Source organism: Pyxicephalus adspersus, chromosome 5, assembly GCF_032062135.1.
Source record: "Pyxicephalus adspersus chromosome 5, UCB_Pads_2.0, whole genome shotgun sequence".
Taxonomy (NCBI): domain Eukaryota; kingdom Metazoa; phylum Chordata; class Amphibia; order Anura; family Pyxicephalidae; genus Pyxicephalus; species Pyxicephalus adspersus.
Window position 1 is genome coordinate 39155631 of NC_092862.1, and position 18063 is coordinate 39173693.

At 36.4% G+C, this 18063-nt stretch overlaps 1 protein-coding gene across 5 annotated transcripts in view; it reads left to right on the forward strand.

Moving 5' to 3' along the window:
- Positions 1-18063, forward strand: part of ST18 (ST18 C2H2C-type zinc finger transcription factor) — a 150402-nt gene that overhangs the window by 99014 nt on the left and 33325 nt on the right. For all 5 annotated transcript variants that reach the window (XM_072411217.1, XM_072411216.1, XM_072411219.1 and 2 more), the window contains exons 8-11: positions 1572-1670; positions 2406-2605; positions 4117-4325; positions 14961-15206. In XM_072411217.1, the coding sequence (XP_072267318.1) occupies positions 1572-1670; positions 2406-2605; positions 4117-4325; positions 14961-15206 (754 nt within the window). The remainder of the gene's footprint in view (positions 1-1571; positions 1671-2405; positions 2606-4116; positions 4326-14960; positions 15207-18063) is intronic.

Consider the following 18063-nt stretch of genomic DNA (forward strand, 5'->3'; position numbering starts at 1 on the left):
CTGTGAGTAACTCAGTTTTCTTTCTAAAGCTATGTTCAGAATGGCAATGAGGTTGTGGTGCTGTTACCATTTCCTCGTGCCAGTAAACTAGTGAAGCTACAAGGAGCTTCCACCAAAAAAGCAGTCCTATAATAAAGATTAAATTAGGGTGGCAGTGAGCAGTACAGTACCACTTAATACCATCTGCTGGGAAATCTGCAGATGCAGGAACCAGTGCTGTGGCTCAAGTGGCCAAGTAGTTGGCAAGGTGCCTGCCGCTGGAAGCCCAAGGCAGGTGTGAACCTAGCCTAATAGTTTTTTTACAACAACACAAATACTGTAAATTCACCTTATATTTTTAATACTCAACAAATTGAAAGCACAAAAACAAGTATGAGTGCTTCCTGTACTGTTGAACCAAAAGGTGTGAATGAAAACATATACAAACATATGATTTCCTCAAGTATCATTGAAATTACAATGGTGGAGTACTTCTTGAATCTTGAATACCTTCCTATGACAATACCAGACATACTATGATGGGCTTTCCTTTGAACAAACAATGAGGTATTTCTTGAATTTTTTTTTTAGTTTAATATGAAATTCAAATCAGCAACTAGAAGCACGGTATACCCATCCTGTCAAATATGGAAAAATTGTTTAATTTAAAATCTCTAGAACTAGTTATATTAGGCATTTACCGAATTGTATTGATAGCTCAGAATGTTCCAACAGGCTTTAGCCTCAGGGAAAGAAAATATGTATTAGGCACAGACGTGGCAGCAACTAAAAAGATAGCTACAAATGTAATTTATTTTTCACATCAAAAAGCATTTTTGTGTGGGAGGTGTAATATGTAAAATACTATGAATGTCTATCCTCTTGGCCTGCATGGCTGTTGTGAGTCAAACTTTGTTATTCTCCTTATTTAGACACATACTGAGACGTATAAGGAAGCTTGATCTAGAATGCATCACAACATTGTTTTGACATAGCAACCATGACTTATTCACTGACATCATATATTTGCACATGCTGTTTTTATGGATTGCTAAATATTGTTTCTTTTTCAACAGAGCCACTGAGTAATGATACCTAATGATATCCCCTTCCCTGCCTTCTTTTCAGATGTGCTCCCCCCCATATTATTCTTGTTTAATACATATTGATAAATTGGCCATATAAGGACCACATGGTAAAGTCCAATTGCAGATTCATTCAGCGTTTCTTCCTTCAGTTATCATTCACCATACCAAGTCAAAATGGTTTTAGTGGACAGTGATAGGTGAGGGAAAATCTCCTACAAATTAGAATGTCCATGTGTCATTTGTGCATATATAATAGCAATGACAATTTGTACTTTTGTATTGGTATTATAAGTATATATATTGTTAAGTTAATGTTTGTTATTTTAAGTCACTTTGCCTGATAAATAAATTCAATTGCACATTGACATGCTGAACAAAGGTACATTTTTCAATATGATTGCATAAGTTGAGGTGTGCTAGAAACATATATGTTTTATCTGACTGCAGCTGTGGAGCCATCCAACACTTTTTACTGTTTCTGTAAATTGTATTTTTCTTCTTAAGTCTGTCAGGTTGTCCGATTGCTGCAGCAGAAAAGCTCTCAAAAACACAAGAAAAACATTATTCACCTGGTGCTGGTGCAAACCTTGAATCTATTCATAGGTGTGTATGTATTCTACCTTGCAACTTATCAATGTCCTTTGCACTAGCTTAATAAATATAGTCTATAGATGTAATACAATTTCTATTTCTTATAATAATAACTAAATTACCATTTGAAATGTATTTGCCATAGAGTATTTCACCCTAAAACATAATGATAAAAGGGAAGCATCTTTGACACCACATTAATAGAACAAAACATAAATGTGATGTGTAGGTACAAAGATGTACTGTTGATTGGCCTCTAGATAGCAAAAAGTGAATAGATAGAACCCCCTTTTTTTGCTTTGTGTGTGTCCCCTGGTGACCATTCACTGGCAAAGAAAGTTATAGGAAATCTAAAATGCTACAGCTGTTATAGCAACAAGAGGTAAAATGAAATCTTATAGCGTGGACACTTAACTTTTCTGCAGTCCTTTATTATATACTGCTAGGTCCCATCTATCTCCAGTTAGAAATTTTACATAAACCTTTATGTGTCTGCCATTTGAGTTAAAGAATGGCCATGCTCATACCATAGATTCCTGGGTAGAAAAGAGGCAAAGTTGTAATGTCTTTCTCCTACCTGTAATTCCAATGACATGGTTAAGTTTCTATGTGTATGTTATTGTAAAATTGTTATTAATACCATATCAGTAAATTATTTTAGTAACTGTAATAAAGAATGACAATATTATTCACTTCACTGGTAATGTAATTACTGTTCATATTTCTGTATATAAATATATGTTCCAGAGCAACATGTGTGAAGCACCTTGAAGTAACGCAATTTAGTTATCGGGCCGCACCAGTTACTACAACACGAGCAACAATAATTAAAGAGCATGATAGATTTGGAAAAGTTCCATTTGATTATGCCAGTTTTGATGCACAAGTTTTTGGGAAACATACTATTGCAACAGTTGTTCATAGCCAAGAGACAACTAATAGTGATGGTAAGAACTATGACTAGTTTATCTATGTGACGTAAACAGTGTTTAACACAGAAATTTTGTTTGAGCCGGGTGAGAAGAAATTGTAGGCAGGTGGCAGCTCCTGTATAGTGACCCAACTCTTTAGCAACCACTGAAAACATCAAAAACATCTGGGTGGTTACTAAAAGGTTCCGAGTGGTGCGTCCAGCTAAAAAGGGCTGGGGAGAACACTGCATAAACATATATTTTGTCAAGATTATAAGCATGCTGCCAAAACTCTAAATCTGGCCATACCTGATAAATTTACTGTTTTGTGATTTTCAGACTACCTTGTTTTAGTAACTTGTCAGGTGTAATAGAAAATGTAAATACGTTTCCATGTTGTAAGAAACAAATTCAATTAGGAATTATTTTTTAACAGCCGTTTTAAAACCTCAACTAACTTCATCTTCAACATCAGGAGCATTAGGCATATTTTTCTCTCCCACAAGATCTGTGTAGTCATTAGTTAGAAGGAATTCCTCACAGGTTACTTTTTTTTAGCAAGCTGGAATATCCAAACTGTGATTTGTGTCCCAGATTGGAGTAACAGAGTCAACTCTGTTAATGAGTCAGCTGTTAATGAACTTTGTAAAGTCTATGTTATGATATACACATCATGATAGCAGGATAAGCTGTGCCCTGCAATAATGATAATAAAGCCTACCGGCCACTCACTCCTCTAAGGGGAATGGGTAAGGGTCAGGAGCAGGACAGAAGAAAGAGCTGTGGTATAGAGGAAGTTCACATATATAAAGTTTCATATAGGTAAAAAAGCAAAGTAGAATGCAGTAGAATGCAAGTATGGTAACAAAATAAATTTAACTTACAACTTGAAAATTTTGGGTTTTCCAATACTTTCTGTTTCAATGGCAGCAATCACCAGGACAAATATATGGGGATCTATCTAAGCAAGAGTAAAAACTTCCTAAAAATGCCAGCACAGCACAGTTCAGTTATCAAACCATAGATTTGCTGGAGTTTCCTAGCACACAAAACAACGTTTCAGAGACACCTGGTTTGTGAAGGTGCAGTTACAGAACATATTAACTATTATTTTGTTTTTTTTCTCCCATGAAAATCTGTATTTACACTTTATTTTGTACTGTGGTATGTTGGTACTTTTCTTTTATGTGTTTATTAAGCTGTCACCATTTCATACACCCAGTTCTCACTAATTCTTGTGTTCTTCTAACCAAACCGAAAAAAGAAAGTTTACCTTTGTATGATATAATGTACTCATTTTCAATTATAGGAGAGTGATAGTACTTAAATATTTAAAAATAAGAACAAGATAAAGATACATGGATGAAATGATGAAAGTATTTTCTCCCACTAAGCAAATGTGTGTTTAATAGAATGGATTAAATTTTCAATTCAAGATTCATAGTTCTCAACATAGAAAATTCTTTGTATTGTCTGAAATGTCTTATCAGTTATTCAGCCATGAACAAAATATGTTGCATGCATGTAATCTCATCTCTTTTTAACAGCAAAACAATTTACAAGTCCAGTGAAATCTTCCAACCGACTGCCTAGCGCCCACACACAGAGTCCCTGCCATGCCAGCTCTTACAGCTATGGTCAGTGTAGTGAAGACACCCACATAGCAGCAGCTGCTGCCATCCTCAACCTTTCCACCCGCTGCAGGGAAGCAGCAGCAGAGATCCTGTCCAACAAACCATTGGGTCTGTCTGCCAAGGTAGGAGAATCCAAGATCCTGGAGCCTGTAGTGGCTACTGAGCTGTGAATAAACTGCTTTTCACATTAGTGTTAAAGGCCACAAAACATGCAATGTACTGTTACAGTATGCAGGAGCAACTCTTTACTTTATACAGAAACACAGTGAAATGAAATTAATCTGTGCAAATGGAAGCAAACATTTTTTTCAGGAGAATTAGAAATGTGTTTGGATATAAGACCTATCCAATTGTCAACTGCAGAAAGCATGGGGAGAGAAAAATTGGTTCCATTTTTATTTTCCCGGGTAATGGAGCTGAATTTTCAAAGTGCAAATTTTTAGATAGCTATGATTTTCTCAAGTGATGTGCACTAGGTAATTCTATCTTGCCTGTATTGTTCTGAGAAGATTCACACAGAGTTTGGATGAACATCTTACATGGTGAATTAAGCATGCAGTAATCTATTTACCATGAACAGAAAATGATAGTTGAACCTTGTCATAATAAACACATTATAATTAGGTTTCAAAGAATAATCATTTTTTTTTTAAATATTTATTTATTTATATCAGTAAAATGTGAAATTTTCACATTTTGAAATGTATACCACTTTACATTTTATTAATCCAGACAGTAAAAGAGCACAACACAGCAGTACAATGACTGAGATGAGAAATGAGCAGCGAAACTTTACCAAGATCATTTTGATGTATAAAACTGTCTTCTGAAGTGAAAATGAAAAAAATGTTTATTTTTAACTGATTGTATAGCATGGTTATAGGATATTGTTAGGATGTAGTGAAAAAAAAAAAAAATCTGCTGGGTCCCCCAGGCATTAAAACTTGTTTTCTCTCAGGTATGGAATCTATCTAGCCAGGATAATGTGCGGAGGGCAGCAAGCCTGAGAAAAAGAATAGAGTACCAAATGGTGTCCCTTCCCTCTTTCTGGCCATATGAGGCCCTTGCTTTTTCAAATAGTAAGGACCAATAGTTGGGTTTAAGGACCTTATCCATTTCACCTCTTTTCGCATGGAGGGACAGAACCACTAGGGGGTGCTACGGCTTGCATGGTTGTGGAGTGAGCCCTGAGAAGGGCCAAGGGGCAGAGTCTAAGCAGTGCCAGGTTTCGGTCCTTGGGCACACCGAGGTGGGCAAAACATGGTACAAAATCACAAAGCAGAAGGAGGATAGTCGAGGTAGGCCAGGGTTGAGGCAGGCATCAAGGAAGAGAGGTCAGGTCACACACCAGGGGTCAATTGCCAGGGATCCAGGAGACAGACACTAGTGACAAAGGGGCCACTGCGGGCACAGGGAGCACCGGAAACACTGGAAGCAACAGGAGGCACAGGGGATATCCACAGACAGACAGGAACACTGGAAGAGCACAGGGAAGTTGGCTGGGAACCAACAGACTGGACAACGAGGGGTTAATCCATGGGCTGGACAGAGGAAACACTGAATAAAGCACTAGGTGAACAGGAACTAGCTCAATAGAACTAGGGCTCGGCACAATAAAGACACGTTATGCGAACACTGAACGCAGTGTGTGAGCTAGCTAAATAGCCAGGGCTGGTCAAGATGCTATTTTCTGATTGGCCAGCAGTTGGATGGAATTGATAAAGCTTGGAAACAGAGGCACTCCCAGTGTCAGAACTGCCCGCATGCGCAGGAGAGAGGCGTCTGCGCTTTAGTGAGGAAGAGGTAAGTGTGTCAACAGATAGGTAAATAACATAGACTTACTGGTTCCTCCCGCTAAATTCAACATCATTCCAGGAGACAATGACATGAGGTCAGGAGAGAAAAAACTTGAGTTGCGGAAGACCAAGGAAAATAACACAGGTGATTCTTTTTCAGGAGACATTGGGGCCTATTTCTAATGATTGGAGTTGGATTCAGGGGCATAGGTACCAGGGGAGATAAGTACTTACTTTCTTAACTTACAGGTTCAGCTTGGCTTTAAAATGGTAGTATAGCTACATGATTATTTTAACCTAGTACTATATTTTGGGATAAAAAAGAAAGCACTTAGAAAAAAACTAAAGAAACAAAGGAAGGGTATACAGGTTCCAGGCAAACTGTGTTATTGTGGGAGTTGAACTGAAGATCTTTCTGTTGAAAGTTCAGTGTGATAACCACCTAGACACCATGCTGCCTCACTGCTGTATACTGTTTGGCCAACATCAAAATTTTAAGTGATATTTTTGTGTCCTTGATGTCTCTAAAAATAGAATAAGTGAGCTATCTTCGAGCTTTACAATGTGCTGTGGTGTGGGTTTTCTTGTTTCAGCCAATATGTATTCAAATTATTAGCTGGAAGTCTTTACCAAGGATGTGAGAAGATTATATGCAATAGTCCTTGAAAGACTGCTGGGTAAATAACAGAACAGGGAGATCATTATGCTCATCCCTCCTGAGAAAATGAATCATTAAGTGGATTATTTGTTGCCATAGTGTATTGTGAGTCCAGCATCTTGATTTAGAAAAATAACAATCAAAATTAGTCTGTGGTGACTTTCTGCAAATGCCAAAATAAAGACATTTGTGTGGTCATTGTATGTTGCATTCTTGAATAGATTAGAGGAATAAAAAATTGGGGAAGGAGCTATAAGAATTTAGTGAGTGAAGGGTTGGAGAAACTAGCAAGGCGTAAGTCAGGTTATAATAAACCTATTGTACTTGTGGCTGCCTTTACATATAAAACAATAAGCACAGAATATTACATTACAGTGATTACTATGTACAAGAAAAGTCTTTACACAAATTGATCACAGGTTTTGACTACAAGTTCTCTGCTGGATGAGGGGAATTTTATTAGGAATACGTTATTCCAAATATATAGAAATCAAATTATGTTGGATAAAAGGCTCTGTATTCTGTAGAACGATAAATACTCATATTCATAAAAAAGTTAATAATGTAAAAATGCCTCTCTTGTCATTAACTTCTTAGTGGAACTTGTTATTCAATAGGTAATTTAACTGGTTATGGTAACCCCAAAAAATAAGTTTATTTACAATTTAACCTATAACTAGAAATGGTGCTCTGATCTAATACTTTCTGTAAAAATTTAGCATTTAGTAAGGTTTTTATAGGTTTTTATGTGTGTTCTGGGACAGTATTTAGTGAACATACATGATAGATGCACATGACTCGAAATTTCATACATACGCTAGCATTTTCATGACACTAACCATATGAAGGTTCATCCATTGAAGGTAACTATAACAAACAAATTACAACATCCCTACTCAAAGATATTTAGAGTCTTGTAGCTACTCAGTAGTGACCTCATTTTAAATTCTTTTGCTGTTTATTTTTAATGTAAATGTCAAGAATTGGTTTCAAAATTTAAAGTTTAAATAATAATCTGAAGGGAGTTTAGCATTCAGGCATGACATACTTTCCTGCAAACAACAACCCCTCCCACTAATGATAACCTTCTCTGCACTCTCTTACCCTACCTTTGTTGCTCTGTCCAAGCCCTAAGTAAATACCCCATGTTCCAGGTTTTGGGGAAACCTCTGGATGCAGTACTTAAGCCTAGTGGTGAATTTACAATCCCACACACTATTACATAAGGCAAGGAGAAAAGCATTAACCCTGTTTAAATATTCAACACTACAGGTAGTCCCAGGGTTAAGGGCATCGGACATACGGATGACTCCTAGATATGAACGGGTTTCCCTGCTCATTCTGTGAAGGGCGCAGGCTTGACGGGGGGCAGAGGGCAGTTTGAATGACTTGCAGAAGAAATCCTTTGCTAAACACAGCTGAGGTTGTGGGTGATCTTAAGGACTGAGCTCTTTCTGCAGCCTCTTGACTCTTTAATGACCAAGACAAACTCTGCAGTTGTTTATTTTTGCATATCAAAGCACAGCTTGCTCCAGGTAATGAATGTCTAGGCTCCATACATTTTTTATGTTTTTTTTTTTGCTTTGTTTGTGATTAACTCACAGTGAGGATTTTATACAATAACTGACACCATGTTGCCTAATAATATGTTGAGACAAACATCTGTCCAAATTGCATTTATTAAAATAATGTACCTGTTCCAACTTACATACAAATTAAACTTAAGAACAAACCTTCAGCCCCTATCTCGTATGTAACCTCGGGACTACCTATGTGACATGGAGCTTACACAGTGGATTCTCACTCCAAAAATGCATCAGTGTGCCAGGGTGATGCAGGACAGGTATTTCTTAGACTGCGTACACATGTGCAATAATTGCTGTTGGAAATGAATGATCCAGGACAGATCGTCCGATAATTGTTAACAAAAACAGTGCACAATAACTGGTCAACGACACAGACGAACGAATTGTCTCCCTGGAAACGAACGTCTGTCCCGGCAGGTCTGATTGGGCGAAGATCGTTCGTAATCTATTGTGTGTATGGTCGTTCAGTGATCGTGGATTGTTCTGTGATACACCTTTTCCCGTACATGTTAATTCCTGCATCGTTCGAACGATCGTTCACAAACATTCGTTTAATCACAAATAACTGTTTAATCAAGGTGAATAGAAAGAGAACAAAATTATAAACTACCCAAGTCTGTATTAATCAGACAGGCCAAAATCCAGGTACAAAATGTTGCTGATTGCAAAACAAATCCATAATATCAACAATAGTAAATCTGCTCAGTATGAGCAGAACACAGCAGGAAGACATTTAGTACTTGCTTTCAGTTGTTAAGTACTCAGTATGCTCTCCAATTTAAGCAAATCTGTTATTTGGAGTAAAGGAATATTGCTCATTTGGTGCCTTAAGAGTATTTTTTTCAGTGGGAGAGTTTTTATAGGTTTTGTACCATAAAAGGATTTTAGGCCAGTTGAATTGCTCTTTATCCAAGCCATCTGTTGCCGAGGTCTGGAGTTTTAGGTGAATTTTATTGTTAGCGTTAAGTCTTTCTGTTTTGAACAAAGTGATTATTTGCTGAAAGTCATAGTTTATGATCATTAAACCCATTTTGAACAATGTGATTATTTGGTAAAAGTAATGTTTCATGACCATGGCATTATTGTATATAGAGTGCCCTTTCATGATTATCTAAAATTTTTCCATTGCCATAATAAGTGATAAAAACAAGACTACAGTATAATTTCGGTATTAAAATGTGACTAAAACTGGAATGATGATGTTATCTGTCAGTACCTAAGGGTTGATTCCCTGTCTGACTTTTTTTCTTTTATGTTAGTAGTAGTATGTAGCTTTTGGAAAGCTAAATGTTCCAGTATGTAGTCAAAAACAGAACACTTCTGATCATTTCTCAATCGTATATTCCCATAAAATAAATAGTTATTGGTAATAGAGCTTTTAGAAATCATCCACTTTTCTGATACACTCATTTGGTAATCTAGGTCAACTGTCACACCATCTGGACCAACATATCCATGAGCACAAAATTGTGATAACAAATATTAGTTCTCAACTTTCATCACACCAAATAAATCCACAGAGGCCTTCGGCTTGGCTGTTGTCCAGGGGCCCCGTTGCCAATGTGTAACACACAGTAAATATTGTGGTGTTTCCCATTCCTGATTCCAACTTAGACTTATATTAGACGCATATCTCATCAGCTTTTACCTACTCTATATCTATCTCATTATTGTTCACCTTTGAAGTTTGCTTTTGTTTTGCAACAAGCCACAAAGGAATGTGGTAGGGATAATGATATAGGCTTCTTGTGTGCTAAAATATGAAAAATTATGTATTCTAAATATGTATAAATTTGAGATTGTCTCAATAAAAATCATTTATAAAAAAATCTGAATAATAACTTCCTTACATATAATCATACAAAATATGATACATGATACATAATACATATAATACATATACATATACACATATTCAAAATAAGTACATGTAGTACAAAGTAGGTCACTGTTGAATTTGGAAGGTTCTGAAACCCAAAAAGTATCAACTTTAAAACAGAACTAAAGTCTGCCTCTTACCATTGTAACTTCCACAAGCTCCCCATATCACTGTTAACATCTTGAAGGTTTGATGTTTTTGAGCATCTTGTTTGACTGCCCTGGGTGTTGTAATTCTCAGGAGTTAATTCACCTTGGTACTACTGTACACTGAACTGCAAATGTTATATCATTAAAAAACTGCCAGTAGTCAGATAAGATACATTTGAAGGAGAAGAGACATCTGGGGGTCTATTTATAGAACAGTGAATCTGACATTCCCCAGGTGGGGAATCTTCTGGGTCTATGTGTTTTAATGGCAGTATAAATTCTCCACTTGGAAATTTTTCAGGGAATGTTAGATTCACTGTTTTATAAATAGACCCTCGGATGTCTCTTTCTACAAAAAAGTTCTCCTTCTAGAATTTTTGTTTTGAAAAACTCCTTTAGATTATAAAGAATATTTTGCTATGAATGATAAAGCCGGTGAATAGTACGAGCATATTGCAGTTTCTTTTAATGTAGGTTTTTTTGGGATAGCATGAAAAATAAAAACGTTTATTCAAACCTGGTGAAAAGATTTACTTCAAGTATGTATGTATGTATGTATGTGTGTATGTATGTATGTGTGTAGAAGACTCACTGATTACTAAAAACCTAATTTTACTGACAGCACTATTAATACAACTTGCTTTATAAACCAAATCATATGAATAAGAAAAAAAATCCTATATTTTAACATGATAAAATCAAACTCAGTGCCATTGGAACTTCAGGACATTCAGTACAGATATAGTTAATATCTAGGATTTCTGTAACTAAGAGTTATTAATACTAACGTCAAATGCATTTGATATTATGCAGATGGCACAAGATGTTGTTACTAAGTTATTATCTAGGATAAGCTGCATTGGTAAATTTAGTACTTAAAACTATCACATCAGATTAAACTATTGTAGTGCAATGGCCAGAAACACTCTGTTAAAGTAGAGTAATATAAATATGGTAAACTAATGCATTTATTATACCAGTCAAACATACTAATACTTCTCTGACATCTTTTAGTTGCAGTTTATAGTATTCATTTATTGAGCCTGCATTCACATACAGTATTTAGGCACGTATTTAGCACCGTTTTATTTGCTCGACCTTTTAAAAGGTGTTTATTACTTAATTGAAGGGATTTAATAAATATAATCCAAGGATATAAGCAACTATCTGAGGAAAAAGACGATGCTTAGAAAGTATGCCCTTCACCAAAATAAAATTACTAGCAGACAACAAGATATTAGCAATAAGACCAGATCAATGTGGCAAATTAGGCACACATGGAAGAACACAATTTAGAAAACCAGTTCATCTGGTGAAATCTAGAACATATCATCTCTGTAGAAGATAATACATTTCAGGCAGGCAGTATAAAAGCATCCCACTACCACCAAGAATATTTAGGTTGATTTACAGATCAGTCTGAGAAAGTTCATGCAATACATTGTGTGGTTATTCCCCTAATTATCCAATCATGTAAAGATGAAACAAGTAAACAGGGATCCTATTAGCACATAATTGTATATATAAAGTAAATGTACACACAATTTATTGTGTGAATATTTTTAAATCCCTTAGTAAATGAACCCTATTATATTCCTCACATTTTAAGCCTGATGAATTTTACCTGATGTGCAATTTTTGCTATTGTTTCTAATGATTCAAATGTCAGTTTACATATTTTTTTCAAAAATTGATTGGGCTTTTTTCTTAAAATTGATTATTTAATCTTTATTTAGTCATTTTTGTGACTTGTAAAGATCTTAGACCAAGCTGGGCATTGTGCCATGTACAGTTTCATCAAAAATGTAGCATGTTTAAACATTATTTATTAGCATTATTTAATATAGGGGATTCATTGGATTTCGCATTTATGAAAATGTCAAGCAGCCGCCTTGATCGCCACACTTGTAAATGTGCATAACTTCATAAATTTCCTGGCAATCATACCATTTAACAAAACATTTACTGAGCTGCAGTATAAAAAATTTGACTGTTACCACTCCTGGACATCTACTATTAACAGCTAGGCATCCAGGATGGTTTTCAGGTAGTGAAACTGAGGGATCCAGCAAACTGGATTTCTTAAAAGTCATTTGCTGTTTGTTACCAAATGTTTTCAATCCTCGACTAGATCTATTCCAGGTTTCAGGGATCACTCAGTTTCACTGATGTGTATCATCCCCAGCTTTGGAGAGCTTTATTAAATCAGGCCCTGTCTGTATAGGCATTTTTTAGGGCCTAGTTAAAAAAAAAGAAAAGAAAAAGCAGGCCTAAAGCAGAGCTGGGTGAAAGGCCTCATGACAGGGGAAGTTGGGAAGGCCGAGGAGCTGGGGTGAAAAGTTCATATAGGTAAAAAAAAAAAAAAAAAAGCCAAAAGGGGGGGGGATTGGGGGGGGGGGGGGGGGGGGGGGGGAGGGCCTCATGGCAGGTGTTAGCAAAAAGGGGAGTAGCAGGGGTGAAAAGTTCAAATGTAAATATATGGATGTGTATTATTAAAATATCGATAAAGTGCGGGAAAATGGGGAATTAGGATTGGAGGGTGAAGAAGGGAGGAGGGGGATGGATGGGAGTTAAATAGAGGGTCCCAGGGTAGGGGGGCTGCATTTTAGAAAATCTTAACAGTGACCGAGCAATCCCACCCTCCCTCCCTGAGTTTTAGTTGTGATGGGGAGGTTATTGTCATAGCAGCCGTTAGGGCATAAGTTGGTTTGGGTCCATGAAAGTAAATGGTGGGGTAATGGAGGATATAATGGAGATGGGGGCACAAAGGAATAGTTTGGACGAGTAAGGTTGGCCTTGCATGACACCAGGTTGTTGTGGAGGCTAAGTTGTGGAAGGAGATCTGCTAATTGTCCCCGAGGCGGTGTATGGGACGTCTGGTGGCCTGGCGGTGGATCGGAGACAGCAAGATGCCGGAGGAGGACTGGTGACTTTCATGGACCTTTGTTTAACAGATATATGATAATATATGATAATATAATTTTTGTTAATAAATAGAATTTGGTGTTAATAAAGGGGCTGCTGTGGCCAATTTTTTCCAACGCAAATAGTGTAAGTGTCATTTTGAAGGGGGCGATTGGAGGGAGTAATTGGTCAAGCAGCGAATGCTTCCTACACTATACCCATGTCAAGCACTAAGCTTTAAAAAAGCCTGTACAGGCTGTGTTTTTAAACATTTCCCAGAGGCAGCAGAGGTGGCAAACCACCCCAAATGCTGCATTGGGCATCAAGAAAACCGCATGCTGGCGCCTCCGGCCATCTGTCAAATGAAATGAAAAGCAATGAACAGACCTATTCGGTACAAAGTCAATTGTTTTTTGCAAGCATTTTAAAGCGTTTTGTCTGCTAAAACATGTTTGAAAAAAGTCTCAGGTGTGAACAAGCCTATAGGATATTAATGATGTTTTTTTTTCAAACAACATAATCTGCTTTTGATGCAATCACAACTTTTTAAAAGTAGCATACACAGCTGCAATGTAAGTGAATAGGCTGCCACCAAACAAAATGTAATCTACTCATTGTATATCTGATCTAAGCTATCTGACCTACACTAAACATCTAAATTAAACAAAATCATGTATAATATAAATACAGCAGCAATACATTTTGTACACTATACAATTTTAAAAATGAAATGTATTAATTCATTTGTCTCATTTCCTTCTTTGTTGTTGTGATCAAAGCAAATATTGGTATCATAATTCATGCTAAAAGAATAATTAATATTTACCTTGATTTCACGTTGGGGGTAAACACACACGTTTGCCTATTTGCTGTGAAAAGCGTATTTCTTCATATATCTGATTGCAAAGCTTCTGATTCACACATTTATTATTAATCTGAGATTCTCACCTATTGGAACTTCTGATGGGTTCTGATGGGATCAATATTTTTTTAATAAAAAAATAACATAATTAGTGTGCTTTTAAAATATATATAAGGTGGTACATATAATATATAATGAATGCAAATTATTGTTATAATATAATTGTAATGTAAAATAAATTGTAACAAACAGGGTCTACTTTAACATGTCAAAAGTTATATTATTTTTACTAAGAATAATTATTTGTATTGCAATTGTGAATACAAATATAGAAATTAGAACTCACTTTATTTTTTAGAAATAGGAAGAGCCAAACAGCACAATCAGCAAAATTAGCAAAAATGGTGGTTGAATATTTTTTCCAATGATTTCATACAGAGGAAACAAAAATAATACCTTAAATCCGAATATTGTAGAAAAAGGTATGTATGCTAATTGAAGGAAAAACAGGATTTTGCATTGGTTGTATAAGCTGCATTTATGAAACTGGGTCAACTTTTTTTATTGTATCAAAAAGATCAAAAAATATCAAGCAGCTTTTTAATGACTTATTTTTATTCAAATAAACTGAGATTTAGTATTGTTTTTGCTGCCTAAATTGTAGTTAAAATCTGGAAGCATCTTATTTAAATTCTACTTGCAATAAGCTGCAAAAGATGGCAAGCATTATGAGGTTACCCAGAACTCTGGCAAAGAATTACACATTAACTGATGTGATGTAAATCAAAAGCTGCTTTTTAAATCAGATATTATTTAAATAAAAGCTTGCATTTACTTTTATCCCTTAAAAGCACCACATGGCTGCATTATCAGAGCCACAAACTGTTCATCTATTTAAAATACATTGTTACTGTTTTCCCCAGGCTGCAGAGATTGAAGTTGATGAAAATGGAACTTTGGACTTGAGCATGAAGAAGAATCGGCTAAATGACAAGACTAGTAGTTTAGGCTCTTCCAGCCCTATCCTAACGGCACCGTCTTCTTCTCCATTTAAAACTAGTAGCTTGTTGGTCAATGCTGCTTTCTACAAGGCCCTTTGTGAAAAGGAAGGCTGGGATGCACCAATTAACTACAGTAAAGTTCATGGCAAAAGTGAAGAGGACATTGAGGTAACTGATGGCTAATTACTGGGATGCTTTGAAATTGTGTCATATTGACTCATTAAGGTGTAACTGTTTAAAATGTCACAAGCAAAGCTGCATTGTTATGTGTAGGTAATCAAAACAAAAGTAAATACCACTGTCATATTTTAATGACATTTTAAGTAATATTTGTCCATTATTCAATGCCAGTTATAAATAACAGCTAGTACCAGCAATGATGTCAAAGTGCCAGCATGTTGTCACCCTGTTAATACTCCATAACTGGGCAGTCATATTTTCTAACCCGGTGATCATTGAAACATGACAATTAAACATTTGAAGTAGACTTCAATAAAGACATTTTTAATGTCTCTTGTATCTATACTTAAGTAGATAATAAAAAGCAATTACTATAAAGAACAATAAAAATTGTATTAGTCATGTCAATGTAATTTGTGTAATTTCAGGATAAAAAAGAGCAAACTCTTGGCTTTCTCTAGGTACGCTCCATGTATTCTAGACACTTTATTAAAGCAACAGTAAAATATTAAATTCTCAATCCCCTTGATATCAAGTTAAGTTTTTTTTTAAGGTTTCCAAATGTGCAGACTGTATTAACCTAACCTAAATTTACTCAAATTTAAAAGTCTGTAGTAGAAATTTGGGGTCCCTACACTTTGCTTTGTATTTCCATATGTGTGTTTATACAATACAATAATATGCATTAAAGTGACTCTGTCAGTTGTACAGAAATGGATAAGATATGCCACCGACCCATCCTTAAGCTTGCCATAAAGTGCAAAGGTACTTTTATCAAGGAATCACATTAGCATTGATTTGGAACCACACAGTGACACTTTATAAGGCATAAAAAAGCACCAATCAACAGAAACTTCACCATTTAAAAGACAAAATATACTTACTTACTACTTTCTGATGATGGCCTGTGTGTCAAAGTGTCTCTCGTGGACACAGCAGGAGTCTAGAATACCTGTTGCATGCAGTTTTTTCTCCCAATACCAGTCAGATGGTATGTGCTGTTTGCGTGTGGTGGGGGAACTTTTGGGAAAATAAAATAATTTTTTTGCCTTTTCTTTTTACGAGGTATACTAACAGGTATTTCCATCAGATCATATATTTATATATATATATATATATATATATATATATTGTACATTGTAAAGGTACATTTCCCCTATATATGGGCGCTGGCCCTTTTAGACTGGTGTGTCGGGAAGTCCTGGAAGTACACACCAGGAGTTGCACCTGCCCAGCAGGAAGGTGGGAATCCCATAAGGGCTCAGGTGTGCAAGAGGGAAAGGAAAGTGGAATTGCAGGAAGTGGCCTGCAAACAAGCTTGTGGGGAATCAAGCTCAGAAGGGTTGTTGCTGTTGATGCTCACTTAACTTCATTGATTTATGGACTGTGGAAACCCCAAACACAAACACAAGTCTTTACTGGAATAACTAAAAAAACAACTTCTCTTCAGCAACTCAGGAAGGTATAAAAAATAGAGAAAATGGCTTACTTCAGCCTAGTGGTGTAAATGTCCATAGTCCATCAGAACGTCCCCATGATAAGGATGAGTCCAATACAAGTCTCTTGTGGGGGTCCAATCTCCAACCTGGGGATTCCACAGTTCATAAATCAATGAAGTCAAGTCAACTACAAAAACAACACCCCTACTGAGCTTTATTACCTACAAGCTTATTTGCAGGCCACTTCCTGCAATTCCACTTCCCTTTCCCTCTTGCACACCTAAACTCTTATGGGATTCCCACCTTTCTGGTGGGCAGGTGCAAGTCCTGGTGTGTACTAAGATGGACTGAAGAGGCCCACCCAGTCCTTTACCTTCAGTCTGGTGTCCGGGTTCTGTGACAACTAGAAAAAAAATACAGCAACATAGTTGCCTAACATAAAAATAATCTCAAACCCCTTTCCCAACACACCAGTCTAAAAGGGCCAGTGCCCATATATAGGGGAAATGTACCTTCCATCAAGAATCTAACCCTGTGATCCTGTACAATATATATATATATTTATATATATATATATATATATATATATATATATATATATATATATATACATTAAGCAAACTCAATCCTCCTTGGCCTCTGAGTTCAGATAAGATCGAGTGCATGTAGTGTGATGTGGCTGTGGACATTGGTTTGGTGCTCAAACAGCTATTACCTAATTATTGATAAAAAGCCAGCTCCTAGTAATGAAGCAATCAATTCTTTATAAGTGATCCTGTAGTGCCTGCAAGTGTAATAGTGCTTTGGGGTGCCAAGTTAAAATAAATGTCACCTCAATGTGCAACAGCACACATAGGGTAGGGGACCAAGATATCATTTAAAAAGGCTTCTTGCTTTGGCAGTCTAATTGTTCTTTATGTTAGGTTGCTCAGTCTTGCACATTCTGTTTACTGCACAACACAGAGATGTGAAGAGGTCTCTGTCCCAGCTTTGCTCATTCTACATCAGCAACCACTCTGTGGTCCCTGTGCTACATACAATTACATAAAGGCTCAGCTATAGTACAAAGAGGCAGATACACTAGACTGTGAAGCAGAAGAAGGGCCCAATGTACACAAGGTTTGAGTCAGCCAGGTCTTGAAAAATCCTCCTGCTACCAATTTGACCATGGTAGGTAAAAAATGGAAAGCATTTCCAATTGTACATGTTCTCCCGGTTTGACTATAGGGGGCACTTGTAATCTGATACTAAATAAAAGGGAGGGGTGTCCATCACTGAAATCACTGAAATCTTTGTTTATCTATTCCTAATAGTTTTATTAATTACAGCTTCACTGATGAAAGTGTATCCTCCCAAGCCTTGGACAGTTTTAAAAAATCAGGCCCATTATGTATGTTTAGGAGGAA